This window comes from Colobus angolensis, unplaced genomic scaffold (assembly GCF_000951035.1).
Source record: "Colobus angolensis palliatus isolate OR3802 unplaced genomic scaffold, Cang.pa_1.0 Scaffold10, whole genome shotgun sequence".
Lineage (NCBI taxonomy): Eukaryota > Metazoa > Chordata > Mammalia > Primates > Cercopithecidae > Colobus > Colobus angolensis.
The window spans coordinates 11808547-11826045 of NW_012110919.1; the positions used below are offsets into that span (position 1 = coordinate 11808547).

The following is a 17499-nucleotide window of genomic DNA, read 5'->3' on the forward strand; positions in this document are numbered from 1 at the left end:
GCCTGCAGGCAATAGTTTAGGAACTCTGGTTTTCAATACAGTATTTAAAGGCCCTTTTATACTGAAGAGTGAGAATATTCTGGAAGGATACACAAGGAACTAGCCATTGTAATAATATTTGGGTAAGGGAAATGGGTGACTGAGCTGGGAAGACTTTTTTTCAGTATACTATTTGAATTGTTTACCATGGGCTTGTGTTACCATTTCAAAAATTAGAGTTTTTTTTTAAAACCCATTCAGGAATTGTAAACCCAATGAATCTGACCTGAGTGGACCCTGCTATCTGGATTCTAGAGAGTTCTGCTGTTAGCTAATCAGGGGCATTCACATGATGGGTCTCCAATCAGGGATAATAACTTAAATGATGCAGAATTAGGGGAATTGGATTTTTCATTTGGAGAGCAAGTGATAAATTATGTCCTAAGCTTTTTTGCCAATAGGGCTTATACCATTTCTCTAGGAAGAGCAAGTCAAATGTCATAGAATTTGGCAGAACTAAGCAAGAAAAACAATAAATGCAGGTAATTTAATAGAGCCAACATTTCTTGAGGGCTGACTGTATGCCAGGCACTTGATTTGAAGGTGCCAAGTTTACATATGAATGTATTGAAGAAAATATATCACAGGAATCCAAAATGAAGATGAGTGTGCCTGGAAAATATTAAAAAACTGTAACGTGCGGTGGAAGTACAGGGGAGCTTGCTGAACATGGCTCGAGGTTAAAAAAGACAGAGACAAGGAGAGCACAGAGGGAAACCTAAAGTCAGAGTCACAGAGCTGTGATATTCTATTTTTAAAGACCAGAGGAAATAGGTCTTAAGTTACAGAGTATAAGCTTGGGTTGAATATTAGGGAAACTTTCTGATCGTTCACATTGTGAGTTCCTGGAAAATATTATTATGGGAAATTGTGGAATTTCCTGTTCCTAAGATAGGAGAAGCTCTAGAACAATAATTGCCTAAATTTTGATGCAGAGTGGGAATGTTTAAGTCCATTTATCATACAATATACAGGCACGTATACACATGTAATATCATGATTCATATATGTATTTATATATACACATTATATATATCCTTATACAATTGATATGTACATACTGAAATTTGAATTTCCCTAGTCCTCAACTAGCTTATGAGTATGAATGAGGTCCTGTTAATAACAACAACTCAACATTTTTTTTTTGTTGAGACTTTAGCTCTGTCGTCCAGACTGGAATGCGTAGCATGATCAGAGTTCACTGCAGCCTCGACCTCCTAGGCTCAAGTGATCCTCCTGCTTCAGCCTCCCAAGTAGTCTAGCTGGGACTACAGGTGTGCATCACCATGCCCAGCTAATTTTTTAGTTTTTAGTAGAGGTGAGGTTTTGTCATGTTGCTCAGGCTGGCCTCAAACTCTTGGGCTTGAGTGATTCTCCTGCCTTGGCCTTTCAAAGTGATGGGATTACAGGCAGTAGCCACTGTGTCTAACCAGAAACTCAACTTTTACTGAGTTACTCTTCAGGACCTTCAGCTCCCTATCAGAACGTCCCTCCCTGACAACTCCCCAGTTATTTCAGGAGTGCCTCGGGGTCTCTTCATGTTTATAACTAGGTCTGCTCTGGCTGTTCCTTCCACTCCATTTTGTGTCCATGGGGCAGAGCAGTGTCCAACCAGTAGTCATGATTCCCCTGCTGGGCATCTCTGCTGCCCAACCCTCTTGGGTTCAAAGTTCCACTGTGATATATGGCAGAGTTGTTTGAGGATGAGGGTGAGGTTGAAATGAGCTCTCTCTCTTCTGCTTGTTGCATTGGAAGGATCTGCCTTATACCTCAATGTTTCCAGACTTCATTTTTATTTACAACCCTTTTCTTCTCACCTCTGGGTGGTACGAAGGTCTCCTGAATCTAGTCTGGGTTGGTCAAACACAGCTACACTGAAAATTACACATGTCTCTAAGGCTAAGGCTTTCCTTTAGGGTGAAGTTCATGGTCCTTAGCTCCCCATGAGTTTAGAATGGATTTTCTCCCACCAAGCCCCTTATATTAATGGATAGTAGAGTTTGGCAGTAGGGCATGGTGGAATTTGATAGGCTATACCACTGGTTTACCAAAGGGACCCAGATATGCTTGGACCCGACAGTGGACACAGTTTGTGTCTCTTCTCAGGAGACTCTCCCTCATTCTTGCTTCTTCAGCTGGTTCCCTTCTGGTGTTTTCCCATCAATGCAGATTGCTCTAGTATCACCTATCTTTAAAAATTGCCCTTGAAACTGCATCCTCCTTCAGCTACTTCTCTATCTCTTGACTCCCTATCTCTTCACATCCAAACCTCTCTGTTACAGCATCCTGTTCTTTGCCCTCATAAACAGCTTTCATGACAATATATAATCATCTGTGTATTTGTGTGATTATTTGTTTAATATTTATTCCTAATTAAGCTTGATGTCATGGATTATGAATGTTTATTTTCCTGTTGCCATTTTATCTTCAAATATCTAGCACAGAATTTAGTGCAGAATATATGCTCACTGAATATTTGTTGCAAGCATGAATAAATGAATGAATGAAGCAAACAGTTTTCTGGTGCACTACCTTCCCAGAAGCCAAGTGCATCTGAAACTCACTTCTGTTTGAGCTAGGACATTTGGTGAGTGAGAGAGAAAGAGAGACATGAATAGTGGGGAAATACTAATGAAATACATACTTATCCAAAAAACCCACTATATTCTCTTCCTGGGCAGCAAATAAGTCATGTCTTGGTGGAGACAGAAAAAAAAGGTTTGAAAATCATCGTCAGAAAACAGCTTGGGAAAAGAGATTCTGATAGCACACATTATCACTTTTAATTATTTATCCTTTCAAATTACTTCTTTAGGGAGGTAGAAACATTGTGGAAGGAGTGAAAGAAGAAAAGAAGACCTAGAGACATAGCTCAAAGTGAACACTGCTTCTCTTGGGTTCCTGGATTTCTTCTGGACATTTCCTCAAGATGAAACTTCAGACACTTTGGTGAGATTTACCATTATTTTTCTTTTTACTGTATCTTTTAAAAAAGCCCCAGATCAATACATGACCAAGGTAGATCATGACAGTGAAAATGAAAGCCCCTGAAATGTCCTCTAAAAGGCAGATATAAGGAAGATCTCTGATTTTCTGATCTGCTGACATAATGCCTAGATAGTAAAAAAAAATTCCAGTAGGAAGTGGCTTTAAATCACTATTAATATTTATAAAAACCTATTCTACTTTAGAATAAAGTTTAAGATAATGAATCATGGATTCATCTGATTTTATTTTATTTATTTTTATTTATTTATTTATTTTTTGAGACAGAGTCTCACTCTGTCGCCCAGGCTGGAGTGCAGTGGCGCGATCTCGGTTCACTGCAACCTCCACCTCCTAGGTTCACGCCATTCTCCTGCCTCAGCCTCCCGAGTAGCTGGGACTACAGGCGCCCGCCACCACGCCCGGCTAGTCTTTTGTATTTTTTGTAGAGACGGGGTTTCACCACGTTAGTGTTTCTTTTTTCTAATAAAGACATAGTCAAAATGTCATTGTATCTTGCCCAAATCTCCCACGGGCTGAAATTTGAATGAAAACATATGATTTTTTTTCAGATAAATTAGAGAGTATCTCTTATAAAAGCACATATCTTGGGCATTTTTAGGTCCAAATGAGGTATAAAAATGATAAATATTGAGAAAAGAGATATACAGAAAGGCTATAGTAAAATGCATTCAAAGGGAGCCATTTGTACTCTTGTAAACGATCTCACTCTCTCCTTCCCTAACTTTCCTAACCAACCTGTCCCCTATCCCCACAGTCACAAACTCTACTTATTTATTTTCCTTTCAGGAGTTTTTTTTGAAGGCCACCATAAAGAAAGTGCATTTCAATTGAAAAATTTGGATGGGATCAAAAATGAATCTCATTGAACACTCCCATTTGCCTACCACAGATGAATTTTCTTTTTCTGAAAATTTATTTGGTAAGTTGTCAAGTACATTTGAATGTCACTAAGAACAAACTACGATTTGGGAATACATGAGGAAATGCCTAGATGATGAGTCCAACCCAGGGTCAAGAACATGTTTTTGTTCCTTCTAAGTACTCAATCAATGTTAGCTGCTCTGCAAGGTTAGAGGTAGATCGGACCTTGGATTCATAGAACCTAATGGTCTTCATTTTTATAGATGAGGACTGCAAAAGCTTTGTGAATTGCTCAAGGCCATGAGGCTAGATAATTAACAGAGCAGGGAGTAGAAAGCGATTCTTGCTCTAAGGCTAATTCCAGTATTATTATAGCAGGTACTAAACTATGAAATCATGATTCTTATGGCTTAATATGATACCTATTAAAGGCTGAGTTTACTTAGATTATAGCTGGGCAGATTTCCTTTTGCAGTTCCTCCGGTGCTGGGGAATCTATGGCACAGTGTCAGGATTAGTCATTTAAGCAGGAATGAGGACGAATTGCACTAAGTAGTTTTCAGTAGATCTGTAACTAGATGATACCATAAAATGATATATTGCTCCACTTTATGCATTTATGAAAAACATCTCATTATAAAGAGTTTCAACTGAGAACATTAACAAAGAGTCAGCCAAGGCAATATTTTGGGTGGGGCAGGGAGCCTTTCTGCCAGTGTTAAAATAATTCCCTTCTGCATAATGGCCCTGCTGGGAGCCTAGGATGCTCCCAGTTTTTACCCTACGTTAATATATGGGCCATGATATACCATAATAGTGAAAATGCAAACACTAGAAGTTCCTCAAAGTTCAATGTATGAAGGCATGACCACTTATTTGCTTGCTGATATTCCTAGGACCTGTTAATTAACAATTTGTGCTGTTACCTATTAGTCATTAACACTTTAGTGTGTGATAGTTGATTAGGCCATTTCCAAAAAGGGGTCATTATTTGTAATAATTATTTACATGTCTACCTGCCTCCATACAGTACAAATGCATTTAAGGGCAGTGACCATATTTCATTAATATTTTATTATTCAGTGCATATTTAGTAGGCACTTGATAAATAAGAGTCCAGTAATAAATAATAGAAAGGAAAGGAAAAAGAGGTTTAGGGAAAAAACAGATGTTGATCAGTAACTCTCAGAGAGACCAAAGGCAGCAGTAATTATTTATTAAATGCCAGTTCTCCCAAGTATTTGCTGCATCTTATTTCTTCCAGTTGGCTTATCTTCATCCTGTAGATGCAGTCAAGGGCAGTGGCAGGCCCTGCCTCCATGTCTAGCCACTTCACCATTTGCTTCTGTCCTGCCTCCCCTTCTATGGTTCCTCAGAAAAAAATCAATGTATAGACATCTTAATGATTTTTTTCTTCTAGCAATCAGAACTCACAGAATAATTAGGACTGTTGGCACATACCACAGATAAAGAAAAATTCCACTTAAGATTTTTTTTTTTCAAATAAAAACTGCCATTTTCTGCTGGAAAATTTTATGACTGTAGGCTGAGATTTCTGAGCTTAGGGTTCATGATTCGTAAACCAATCTATTCAGCTCCAATTTGTACACAAAAGGAAAATTGTAGAGTTTTCCTTACAAGCTAGCCCAATTTTTAGCCAGCACACAAGATTTCAGGGTGATTTCTGCAGCCATAAGGTGAAAAAGATGTCAGTAAATACGGAAAAAACCATGAAGATGCCGTCAGGTTAGAAGCATCTAAAAATGATTGCTAAGGAAGCACTGTGCCTTCTGCTTTTATGGTGTGGTTCTCTCCTCTCTCTCTTTTGCTGAACCACATTCTTATTCCATTTCCTGACGCTACATTTAAGGTTTCTGAGAATATATAGCATGAGCTGCATGAGCTGCAATGCACAGCTATCAATCTTCGCTGGAGCAGTTTCCTCAACTCTTTATCTGGTCCCCTCTTCTGGTAAGCTAATCTGACCACGTGTGACCATTAGGACTCCTTTTCCTTTTCTCCACTAGGCTGTAGAGCCAAGTCTAAGCATTATTTTCAAATCTCTTTTCCCTAGGCCCTCAGTCTCACTCCACTTAGCATACCTGAGCTAGGCTGGGTGTGGTGGCTCACACCTGTAATTCCAGCACTTTGGGAGGCCCAGGCGGACAGATCACAAGGTCAGGAAATCGAGACCATCCTGGCCAACATGGTGAAACCCCATCTCTACTAAAAATACAAAAATTAGCTGGGCATGGTGGCGCATGCCTATAATCCCAGCTACTTGGGAGGCTGAGGCAGGAGAATCACTTGAACCAGGGAGTCGGAGGTTGCAGTGAGCCGAGATCGCGCCACTGCACTCCAGCCTGGTGACAGAGCGAGACTCCATCTCAAGAAAAACAAAAACAAAAACATACCTGAGCTAAAGGTATGCCAAAGGGGAGGATAAAGAAAATTTTGATTCCTTTATTTCTCTTCCTCGTCTTCTTGTATGTCATGATGACACTGATGGCTTCTATGGCCCCTTCATGTGTTTAGAGTGGAAGGCACCAGGAAAAAGACTGGCCCATGAATGAGTAGCCCACAGGCCCAACTCAGTACTCCTGGGTCTAAGCTATGCCAGGGGTTCAGAAGGGTTAATTCATGAGTTCAACTGCCCAGAAAGCTGGACCCTTTTCCAGTGGTTAACTGTGTATTCAAAACAGCAGTCATGTTGTTACAATAAGGGCAAACAAGGTTAATGGAATAGTCTACGGATAGCTGTCATTTCTTCTCTTCAAATATCGGGCACTGACAATATGCTGGGCCTTAGAATAATGCAGGGAATAGGACAGGCAAGATCCTAGTACAGAACAAACTCACAATAAACTTGTAAATAAATCAATAAACAAAATAATATCATTTTTATATCTTATTTGGACCTAAAGATGCCCAAGGTAGTGATACATGCTATGAAAGCAACAAAATAGAGTGATGCCCTAGTGTCTGGAGGGATGGGCTGCTCTAAGTGGTATAGTCAGGAAAGGCCCCTGAGGAGTCCACAGTTGAGCTCAGCCTGAAGAGAAGGCAATACCAAGTGCAAAGGCCCAAAGTCTGGAATGGACTCAGAACGGCCTTGTCTTCTACTTGTTTTTATTTAGAGGTAGACAACTGCTTTCCGATTAACCAGCTGTGCAGCCTTGAACAACTCACTCAAGTTCAATTGGTAAAGGTTGATTATCAGGCTGGGAATTCTAGGACCCCATCTAGGTTAAACATTTGAGTCCACAAAAATGCTACCGTTGTCCATGTCAGGAAGTGGTGACTCAATGGTACTCACCTGGTACATGGCTCAACAAATCCTTTTAAGGTGGTCCTGGGCATGGTCCCCTTCACTGCAGGTTATTATAAAGGCTGTAATTCAATGACATCTTTAAGGCATTTAGAAGGTGACCTGAAGACAAATACTGACAAGCACTCACTATTGGGTGCTGGAGACACTAATGACCTTTTCAGTGATAACTTGCAGCTTCTCCTAGAGGTGACCATGGGCCTGTCACTCTTCAAACGCTTTGCTTAGAGTGAAGGGGAAATGTCTTCACCCCTGTAATGTTTATTCCAAAAAACAAAGCCCAAATGAGGACTTGTGTGAAGGCAGTTTATGTGAGAGGTGATGGGGTAGTGGAGGTGAGGGAGTGGGTGATGTGACAGGGAAGGAGGGAAAACAAAAGAGGTCAGTTGTCAAGATCCCTGCTGTGGGTGAGGCCAGCTTGATGCCACTGGGAGTAGCACAGAGAACTGTCAGCAGAGGGGTCAGGGACTGGAGCATATGTTAATATTAACTGGCCCCTGGCTCCCGTTGGTTGAGCGTCACCCCAGGCGGCATTAACTGCCCGCACTTCTGGACTGTTTTTGAGCTCAGGCCAAGCTGTCTCCTGTGAGATTAGAGAAGTCCTGGGCAGAAAGCATAGGGATGGGCGGAATGCTCTTGAAATGATAGGCGGTCAGCCTGCGGTCATCATCTGAGCTCGCAGTTGCCACAGATATGGCTCAGATCAAAGATGGGCTGAAGGGATGTGACAGCACCACTAGAAAAGGAAGAAAAGAAATTTGGACAGAATGGAATTAGAGAGACGGGGGTTGGAATCACCTCCGTGAAGTCCTTTAATTTATTCTGTTGCCAGACAACCCTGATAAATCCAGATGGGAATCTAGCCCGTCGGTAACTGAATCCACATAGAGGCCTGGGGGTGGAAGGACACAGTTACCACACAGAGATTCGTCTCTTTTCCTCTGGGAGATCCTGCAAGCCAGGAAGCTTGGTCAAAGATTAATTTAATGGATTAAAAAAGGCGTCTCTGTTGAATGAATAAGGCAAGGTTTTATGCAACTAGTGCATAATAAAAAGTAATAATGACAAAGTCCACAGCTACCCACCATTTGACAGAGTGAATACGATAGGAGATGGTATATTAACTAAAGTCTGTATTTACTTTTAGCAAATTATGGTTTAAAAACTCAAAACTTACAAAAGCTTAAAGACTAAATTAAGAGACAAAGCATTCCAACAATAAGAGAAGAAGCAAGAGAAAGTACAGTCTTATCCTCCCACAACCAATGCTCCTGGCACAGTGGTTCCTGATTCACGTAGCACAGTGACACTGGGAATGGAAATAAGGAATAAAATAGAGGGAAATGAAATCTCAGAGGCAAGTGAGATTCTCTGAACTTCAGTTTTCGCTCCTGTAAAATGAGGATAATAATGTCACACTTCACAGGTTGCTGGGAGGAAGGAATGGGCTGTATGGGAAAGTGCTCTGTAAGCTGCAAGGCATCCTAAACTGTTACAATTAATCCAGAGTTTGAAATGTAGTTGTTACATTTTAAATTGTTGATAAACACCATTCCACTCATTAAAAGAAGGAAGTACTGCTAACCTCAACATCGTGGAGTGCAAAGAACTTTCAAGGAGCCAGAGAGAATCAACAATATATAAATAAGGCTGGGCACTTTGGAAGGCCAAGGCAGGCGGATCACCAGAGGTCAGGAGTTTGAGACCAGCCTGGCTAACATGGTGAAACCCCATCTCTACTAAATATACAAAATGAGCTGAGTGTGTTGGCGCATGCCTGTAATCGCAGCTACTTGGGAGGCTGAGGCAGGAGAATCGCTTGAACCCAGGAGGCGGGGATTGCAATGAGATGAGATTGTGCCATTGCACTCCAGCCTAGGCGACAGAGTAAGACTCAGTCTCAAAAAAAAAAAAAAAAAGCAAACAATATGTAAATAAATTTCTGGGTACCCTAAGGAGGGAACACATATTCTATCTCACTTTTGCATTATTACATTGTTAACAACAGCTTTGGAATCCATGTCTTGTATTGCATTTAATATTGTATCTAATAGTCTTTCCAGAACCCCATTCTGATTGAGGCCTAGCAAGTGTCAGGAAGTAGATCCTATACAATCCCTTTTACTTCTTTTGGCTATTTTTCATTGCCTTATGCTTCACTCAGCTGTGTATGTCCATTTTCTCAGGGCGCGCTTTATTTCTTTATTTTTATTTTTATAGAGAAAAAGCCTTGCTGTGTCACCCAGGCTGGAGTGCAGTGGCATAATCAGAGCTCACTGCAGCCTTGAACTATTGGGCCCAGGCAATCCTCCCTCCTCAGCCTCCTCATGCTTTCTTTGTATCAGAATACACTCACTTTGAAATCTGCTTCTTCTCTATGATTTATGCTTAAATTAAAAGAATCTTCCAGATGTTACAGAATCAGTCAGATGTTTTAAAATGCAATTAAAGGTTTTGAGATGCAGTTTTGTAGAATATATCTGACATTTGATTTCAGGTATTTTTCCATCTCACTGAGTTCAACTCAAGTGAATGTAGTTCTGACTTCTTGGGTGAATTAAAGTTGAAAGTTTCCAAAAGTTGGCGAGATACCATTATCTCAGATAAAATGAAGCTTTGCTTTAGCATACTTGAAATATTTTGTCACTGCTGTTTCTTCTCCACAGCTCTTCCATAGCTGCAAGCAATCTCTAAGGTATTTAATTTACTGTGACTTTGGTTTTTTCTTTCCCAAGGAATCTCAGATCTGGTTCTCTTGTTAGTGGAGTAAAGAAATGGGAGAAGGAAAGAAATACTGAATGAGCCTTTTCTTATTACAAAATAGATTACTGCTTCTTTCAGCTAGGGCTTGCAGAGTTTGGAAAAGGTGTGCAATGAGTCAGAGAGTTGGCCAGTTGGTGGGTGATTCCACTGCAGTCTAGGCCTTAGCTCTCAACCTTGCAGGCTAAGAAACAGATTCTTAGGGATGCAAGTTGAAAAGGATTGACTATAAAATCATATTGCAAATATATTAACTTACAGCAATAAAAATAACTGTAATGATAACAGCTAGTATTTATTGAGTGCTTTATAGAAACTCATGTGTCAGATATCAAGCTAAGTACATTTTAGATTTGTTAACAGATTTCCTGGGTTGATTTCAATCTCTGCCATCTACTACCCTGTGGTCTTGAACAAATTCCTTAACTTTGTGCAAATTACTTGCTTATATAATAGGGTGATAAGAAGAATGCCTGACACATCACAAGTACTCTATTTGCCACTAAAATTCACTCTCACAACACACCTATGAGGTAGGCACCATTAGTATTCCCCTTTTATGGTGTGAAAATGAATATTTAGTGATGTTAAATAATGTGCTAAACATTCCATAATTAGTAAGTAGGCAACTGAAATATAATCAGGCAAGGAAACAAAATCAAATGTTTAAGTCTCCAGGCTTAGAGAATACTTCTATTCACCTTCTCAACTGGGAAGGTCTTTCAATAAGATTATCTTCCTTTAAAGTCTGCTGACCATGTCTGTTCTGAGGGATAGTTCTCAGAAAAAAAGCATTGCCAACATTTACTCTGGGACCTCCCTTTTTTCATGCCTTCGTAACTGATGCGCCACTCAGCATGAGGGATACAACATTCACAGTGCTCCCAAATATTGTGCCAAACAGTGCCATCAGATAGAACTTTCTGTGATGAAGGAAATGTTCTAGATCTACTTTGTCCAATACGGTAGCCACTATTCACGTGTGGTTATTGAACACTTAAAATGTGACTGGTGTGACTGAGGAACTGACTCATTTAATTTAATTTAATTTAATTTAATTTAATTTAAATAGCGTAATATGGTTTGGCTCTGTGTCCCCACCCAAATCTCATCTCAAATTATAATCCCCACATGTTGAGGGAGAGACCTTGTGGCAGGTGATTGGATCATGAGGGTGGTTTCCCCATGCTGTTCTCATGATAGTGAGTTCTCACGAGATCTGGTTGTTTTATAAGTGTGTGGTGCTTCTCCCTTCCTACTCTCTCTCCTGCCGCCTTTTGAGGACATGTTTTGCTGCCCCTTCACCTTCTGCCGTGATTGTAGGTTTCCTGAGGCCTCCCCAGCCATGCGGAACTGTGAGTCAATTGAACCTTTTTTCTTCATAAATTACCCAGTCTTGGATAGTTCTTCATAGCAGTGTGAAAAGAGACTGATAGACATACATAGCTAGTGGTTATTGTTTCAGACAGCAGATATATTCAGGGAAAAAAAATCAATTTTTAGGGAAAAAATAATATGAGGCAGTTGATCATCCATAAGAGAAATGCAAAGGGACCCAATCTGTCTTGTTATGAGAACATTCTGTGTGAATTTCACTCAGCAACAAGGGTTTCCTGGGTCAACTAAATAATCCTGCTCATTTCTTATCTAGTATAGATGTTTCTGAGGGCAACCGACAGGTCGGTTTATTTTGGCCAGTGAAAAACTCAGTGGAGAATTCTTGAAATGGAAAATTCTGAATCATTCGTCTAGCTTCATATCCTTTGGGTAGCTCTTTCACCTATGATCCTCTCAGGGCAAGGATAGCTCTGGGATTGTGAGGAGGGGAGAATGAGGTCAGAAGTAAACTGAGGACTCAAAATGGCTTTGCAGATGGCGACCATTGATCAAGCAATTCAAACTGAAATATACCTATAGACCACCACTCTTTTCCTCTTTCTTGGTAATTATGGCAAGTGTACCTTAGTTTTTCCACCACAGGATTTTGAGTCAGAAGACCTGGGTTAAAGTCCCAGCTTCATACCTTACTAATGGGATGACTATAGACAAATCATTGAAAGACACTGAGTTTAAAATATATATGTTTAGAAATAGGCTTAAAGATAGTGGAAATTAGAAATAATACCTCTCTCAAAGGGTGCAAGTGAAGATCTGATGAGATAATGCATATGGAACCACTTTGGAAACTTGTGAAGGCTATAGAAATGTCTTAGCAATGATTATTCCACTTGTATAGCTCACCTTTGCCTTTTAAAACTGCTTTCATATTTACTATCTCATTTTATCTTCAGAACAGGCCTAAGTAGGGCAAGAATTATTATCTGTGTTTTACCATCTATTGATGTGGACAAATGGGGCCCACAGAAGCTGAGAGACTCACATAAGGTTACATAGTGTGTCTGGCTACATTATGCCTGGGCTCTACCCTGGATCAACTGAGTCCCCTTCTAAAGCCCTCATTTTTAAAAAACAACCAGTAGACTTAAACTTGATGTCCAAAAGTTATGCTGCAGAGTAAAAAACAGAATTATTCCTGTTCAATAAGCAACCCAAGGTACAACATGAGTCCAAAGCTGAGCAATCATAACATCAACATAGTGATGACGGGTAGCCACCTGTTGTGCTAAGCATTTTATAAATACTATTTTAGTTAATAATCACATATAATTCTTTGAGGTTATATAGTTATCAACCTCATTTTACAACCAAGGAAATCAAGGCAGAAAATGGTTCAGGAATTTGTCCGTTGTCCACAGAGCCAATAAGTGCCAAGACAGCCTGGATGTATTAGTTTGCTGGGGTTGCTGTAACAAAGTAACATGCACTGGGTAGCTTAAACCACAGAAAATTATCTCATAGTTCTGGATGCTGGAAGTCCAAAATCAAATTATCAGCAGGGTTGGCTCCTCCTGAAGGACATGGGTGGAGGATCTGCTCCAGGGCTCTCTCCTTGGCCCACAGATGGTCATCTCTTCTCTATGTGTTCACATCAACTTCCCTTTCTGTGTTTCTGTCTCTGTAACCAAATTTCCAATTTTTATAAGGATACAAGTCATGTTGGATCTTAATTTTAATTTGATTTTCTCTGTAATGACCCTATCAACAAATAAGGTACTGGGGTTTAAGGCTTCAACATGTATACATCCTCATCTTACAATGGTTCAACCTACTATTTTTAGACTTTACAATGGTGTGAAAGAGACACTTTCAGCATAGTTTTCGATACATTACATGAGATATCCAGTTCTTTATTATAAAAAGGCTTTATGCTAGATAATTTTATCCAACTGTAGGCTAATGTAAGTGTTCTGAGCATATGTAAGGTAGGCTAGGGTAAGCTATGCTATTTGGTAGGTTTGGTGCATTAAATGCATTTTACTTACGATATTTTCAACTTATGATGGGGTTACTGGGATGTAACCCCATCATAAGTCAAGGAGTATCTGTATTAAATTCGGGGGGTGGGAATAATTCAGCCCCTGTAACACTATACAACAGTGGGCCAGGTCATCTGGCCCGCATGCATCACGCTGTTAAGCATTGTATTAGTCCATTTTCACACTGCTGATGAAAACATACTTGAGGGCCGGGCGTGGTGGCTCATGCCTGTAATCCCAGCACTTTGGGAGGCCTAGGCAGGCGGATCATGAGGTCAGCAGTTCGAGACCATCTTGGCTAACATAGTGACACCCAGTCTCCATGAAAAATGCAGAAAAAATTAGCCAGGTGTGGTGATGGGCGCCCGTAGTCCCAGCTACTCGGGAGGCTGAGGCAGGAGAATGGTGTGAATCCAAGAGGCGGAGCTTGTAGTGAGCCGAGATCCCGCCACTGCACTCCATCCAGCCTGGGCGACAGAGACTCCGTCTTATAAAAACAAAACGTACCTGAGACTGGGTAATTTATAAAGAAAAAGGTTTCATGGATTCACAGTTCCACATGCCTTGGGAGACCTCACAATCATGGTGGAAGCTGAAAGGCATGTCTTTTTTTTTTTTTTCTGAGATGGAGTCTCACGCTGTCGCCCAGGCTGGAGTTCAGTGGCCCAATCTCCGCTCACTGCAAGCTCCGCCTCCTGGGTTCACGCCATTCTTCTGCCTCAGCTTCCCAAGTAGCTGGGACTACAGGTGGCATGTCCTACATGGCGGTAGGCAAGAGAGAATGAGAGCCAAGAGAAAGGGGAAACCTCTTATAAAACCATCAGATCTTGTGAGACTTACTACTTCGAGAACAGTGTCGGGAAACCAACTCCATGATTTGATTATCTCCTACCGGATCCCTCAGACAACACATAAGAATTATGGGAGCTACAATTCAAGATGAGATTTGGGTGGGGACACAGCCAAATCGTATCAAGCATTATGCTTTAAAATTTTTCCATTTTAAATCATACCATTCATTTTAAATCATACCATTCTGCCACCTTTTGATGGGAACGAATGTCAGGACCTGGAGCATGGCACTTGACCTCCAAATCCAGTTTTAGAGCCATTGAACAGAAACCTACCCTCTAAAAGTTCTTAAACTGGAAAAGTGCTCCCCCAAAATGTTTATCTAAGAGACTCGTTTCCAGCTTACTAGGCAATTTGGCATTGAGGACTTTTCTCATAAACATTTACAAATATTCTGCTCTGTAATGAAGTTAATCAGTAAACCACACAACCTCTGTCCTCTTTCACTCCTTACCTAGTCTCATTTTCAGTTGCTGTGAATAAGCTAAGAATGGTAATGCAGTTTCAAGAGTTAGAAAATCCAATTCAAATTAGTCCTCACTGCAGCTGTACACCGTCAGGATTTTTCACGGAAATGATGAGTATGAAGCCCGCAAAAGGTAGGACACTGTTCACAGGTGCTCTCAGGTCGAGCTCTTGCAACTGGACTGAGGAAATATGGGGACTTTGGTTGGAGATGACAGTAACAGATGTCTGTCAAAGATGGTGGCTCAGTCAGACCCAGAAGACTGGGGTGGGAGTTTGGGTTGGAGTGATTTTTATTGGATTCTAAGCAGACAAATATCTTATTGGGATGAAATCTAAGGATGCTTCCTTTAAAATTATTCATAGACTATTATGTCAAATTATCACTATTCTTCCAAACCAAACAGACAGTTCTAACATTGATATCAATGGACACTTGAAAACACATTTTAACACACATTGTTTAATGCAGTGTTCCTAAAATGGCAAGTCTCAGTTCCCAGGGGATCACAAGATCTATTTAGTGTCTTCTGACCAGCATTAAAAACTGGATTAGAACATAATAGAATAGAAATATCAGAGTGTCCCTCAAGGAGTAAAGACAAGTGGTATTTCATGAAATTTTGTTTCAGTTACATATGTATAAGTATGTACAGGGGATATGAGATAAAATGTATCTAAAACTGTAGGTTGTGGTAAAAAGAAATGAAAAGAGTTTGGGAAACACTAATTAATGAAGTAGTTTCACAACAGGTTTCTTCCAACAGTCCATGAAAAATCAGATAAGCACAGAGTTGAGCTTTAGGCCCAGGCTCTTGGTTTTCTCTGAATTAAAACATATATTATAATTAAAACAGTATAATGTAAATCATATTTTAATATTTTTTAAAACAGAAATTCATCTTTTAAATTTCCAGCAAGAAAAACTCGAATCATTTTTATAAAAATGATCATTGTGAACATGTTTTTGCTCATAGACTTGGTAGCATACCATTTTGTTTAAATGTGATGTTTAAAAATGATCGACACCATATTTAGAAATGGAAATGAGTTGGAAGGCCAGGGAAGCAAATTTCCCATTTACTTCAATTTAACCAACATTTAATAAACATTTACTCTGTGTCAGGCATTGAGTTAGATGCCAGGAATATAAAGAAGAGAATATAATCTAATATTTTCCATCAAAGAGTTCACAGACTAATGACAACAATCACAAAAGAATGCATGTTTATGTGGTGTCAGGCACTATGCAGTTTATATTCTTTGTCTTAGTTCATCTTTGTTATAGCCTCTCATGCAGGCACTACATTATTTCAGCTTTGTAAAGGAAGGAACAGAAGCTTAAAGAAGTTCCATGTCTTTCCCAGGTTCATATACCTAACAAGTTGTGGGTGAATTGAATCCAGAATTGTCTGCTCAGAGGGCACTCTTAGGCAGTATCTCATACCATCTCAAGTTCAGCGTGGAAGATAAGCCTGTAAACAAAAGAAATGATTGTATATACTTCCAATACGTGCCATAATAGAAGTGTGTACAGAGGTAGGAGAGGTGAATTCCACCTGGGGGAACTGGGGCAGGCCTCCTGGTGTAGGTGACCAGAAGTAGGTGATCAGCTGACAAGGCAGGGAGAGGCACTAACATCACAAAGGCCCAATGCCAGGAATAGCAAACAACTTCGCGGTAAAGCCCTGCCGTTTAGTGAAGAAACCATGGATTAAGAAATAAAGTAAGGCAGAAAAAGCAACTTTTCTAGGCACTGCAATTCAACAGAGACATTCATTAAACATTTACTATGGTCAGCATTCTGCCAGGGATGAAAAGCTGGATATAACCTGGACCCTTTCTCAGGAGCATCAGAAACTCAATGTGAGATTATGGGAGAGTGCCATTGTTTTTATGCAAACCTGATTTCCCATTTGGGGGTACAGTGGTTCTGGTCCCAGACTCCATAGAGCTGCACTGGCTAATATGCCACATGTGGCTATTCAACTTTAAATTTTAACTTAGAATTAAATAAAATTTAACATTCAGACTCTAGGTATTTCTTGCCACATTCCAAGGGTTCAATATCCCTATGTGGTTAGTAGCTACCATATTTGTAGGCATAGAACCCTTCTATCACCTCAGGAAGTTCCCTCAGATGACACTCCTTTAGAAAAGGTGTTGAAACCTGGAGACTGTCTAACTAGAAAAATTTTACTTTATTTTCAGGGCTTCTCAGACTCCCCTGGAGTCCATCCCTGTGTTCTCATTTAAGAACTCTTTCCTAAACTTTCCTGGAGAACCATCACAAAGGAATCCTAATTCTCATACTCTTTGATACACTAATTCCAAAATAAAAATTCTTAAATGTAAATTTTAATGTGTATTTTCCCTTTTAAATTGTATCAAAACAGAAATAAATTTACCTTTTCAGAAAGCATACTCTAAATTAAAGTCAAACTACCTCTACTCCCTCCACATCTTATTTTCTGCTAGACAATGTTGTATTTGTTTACTTGTTTACTTATTTTTGTCCCAACCATTGACATTCCCACTTCCCAAAACACACAAACAAGAGAAAGGCTGGGCCTTCATATGTGTCTTTTCACTTTCGTATCCTCAGACCCTAACACAGTGACTGCTAAATAGCAACTGTTTATCACACACACACACACACACACACACACACAGAGCATGAGCATATGTTTATAAATATATATTTGTAATGAAAGAACTATCCCAATACTTATATCATCAAGACAGACTATGTGTTAATAATTACTTATTAACTATCAATTAACTATCACTAAAATCAGGATTTTGCTA

General features: G+C 39.9%; 1 protein-coding gene across 6 annotated transcripts in view; it reads left to right on the forward strand.

Annotated features, from left to right (window-relative positions):
• NR1H4 (nuclear receptor subfamily 1, group H, member 4) overlaps positions 1–17499 on the forward strand; it is an 83100-nt gene that overhangs the window by 15530 nt on the left and 50071 nt on the right. For 3 of the 6 annotated variants that reach the window (XM_011934686.1, XM_011934702.1, XM_011934710.1), the window contains exons 2-3: positions 2855–2988; positions 3835–3967. In XM_011934686.1, the coding sequence (XP_011790076.1) occupies positions 3889–3967 (79 nt within the window). In that variant the 5' untranslated portion in view covers positions 2855–2988; positions 3835–3888. Of the gene's footprint in view, positions 1–1191; positions 1358–2854; positions 2989–3834; positions 3968–14693; positions 14826–17499 lie in introns of those variants that run through there. The other 3 variants (XM_011934669.1, XM_011934676.1, XM_011934693.1) reach the window with 2 other exon arrangements.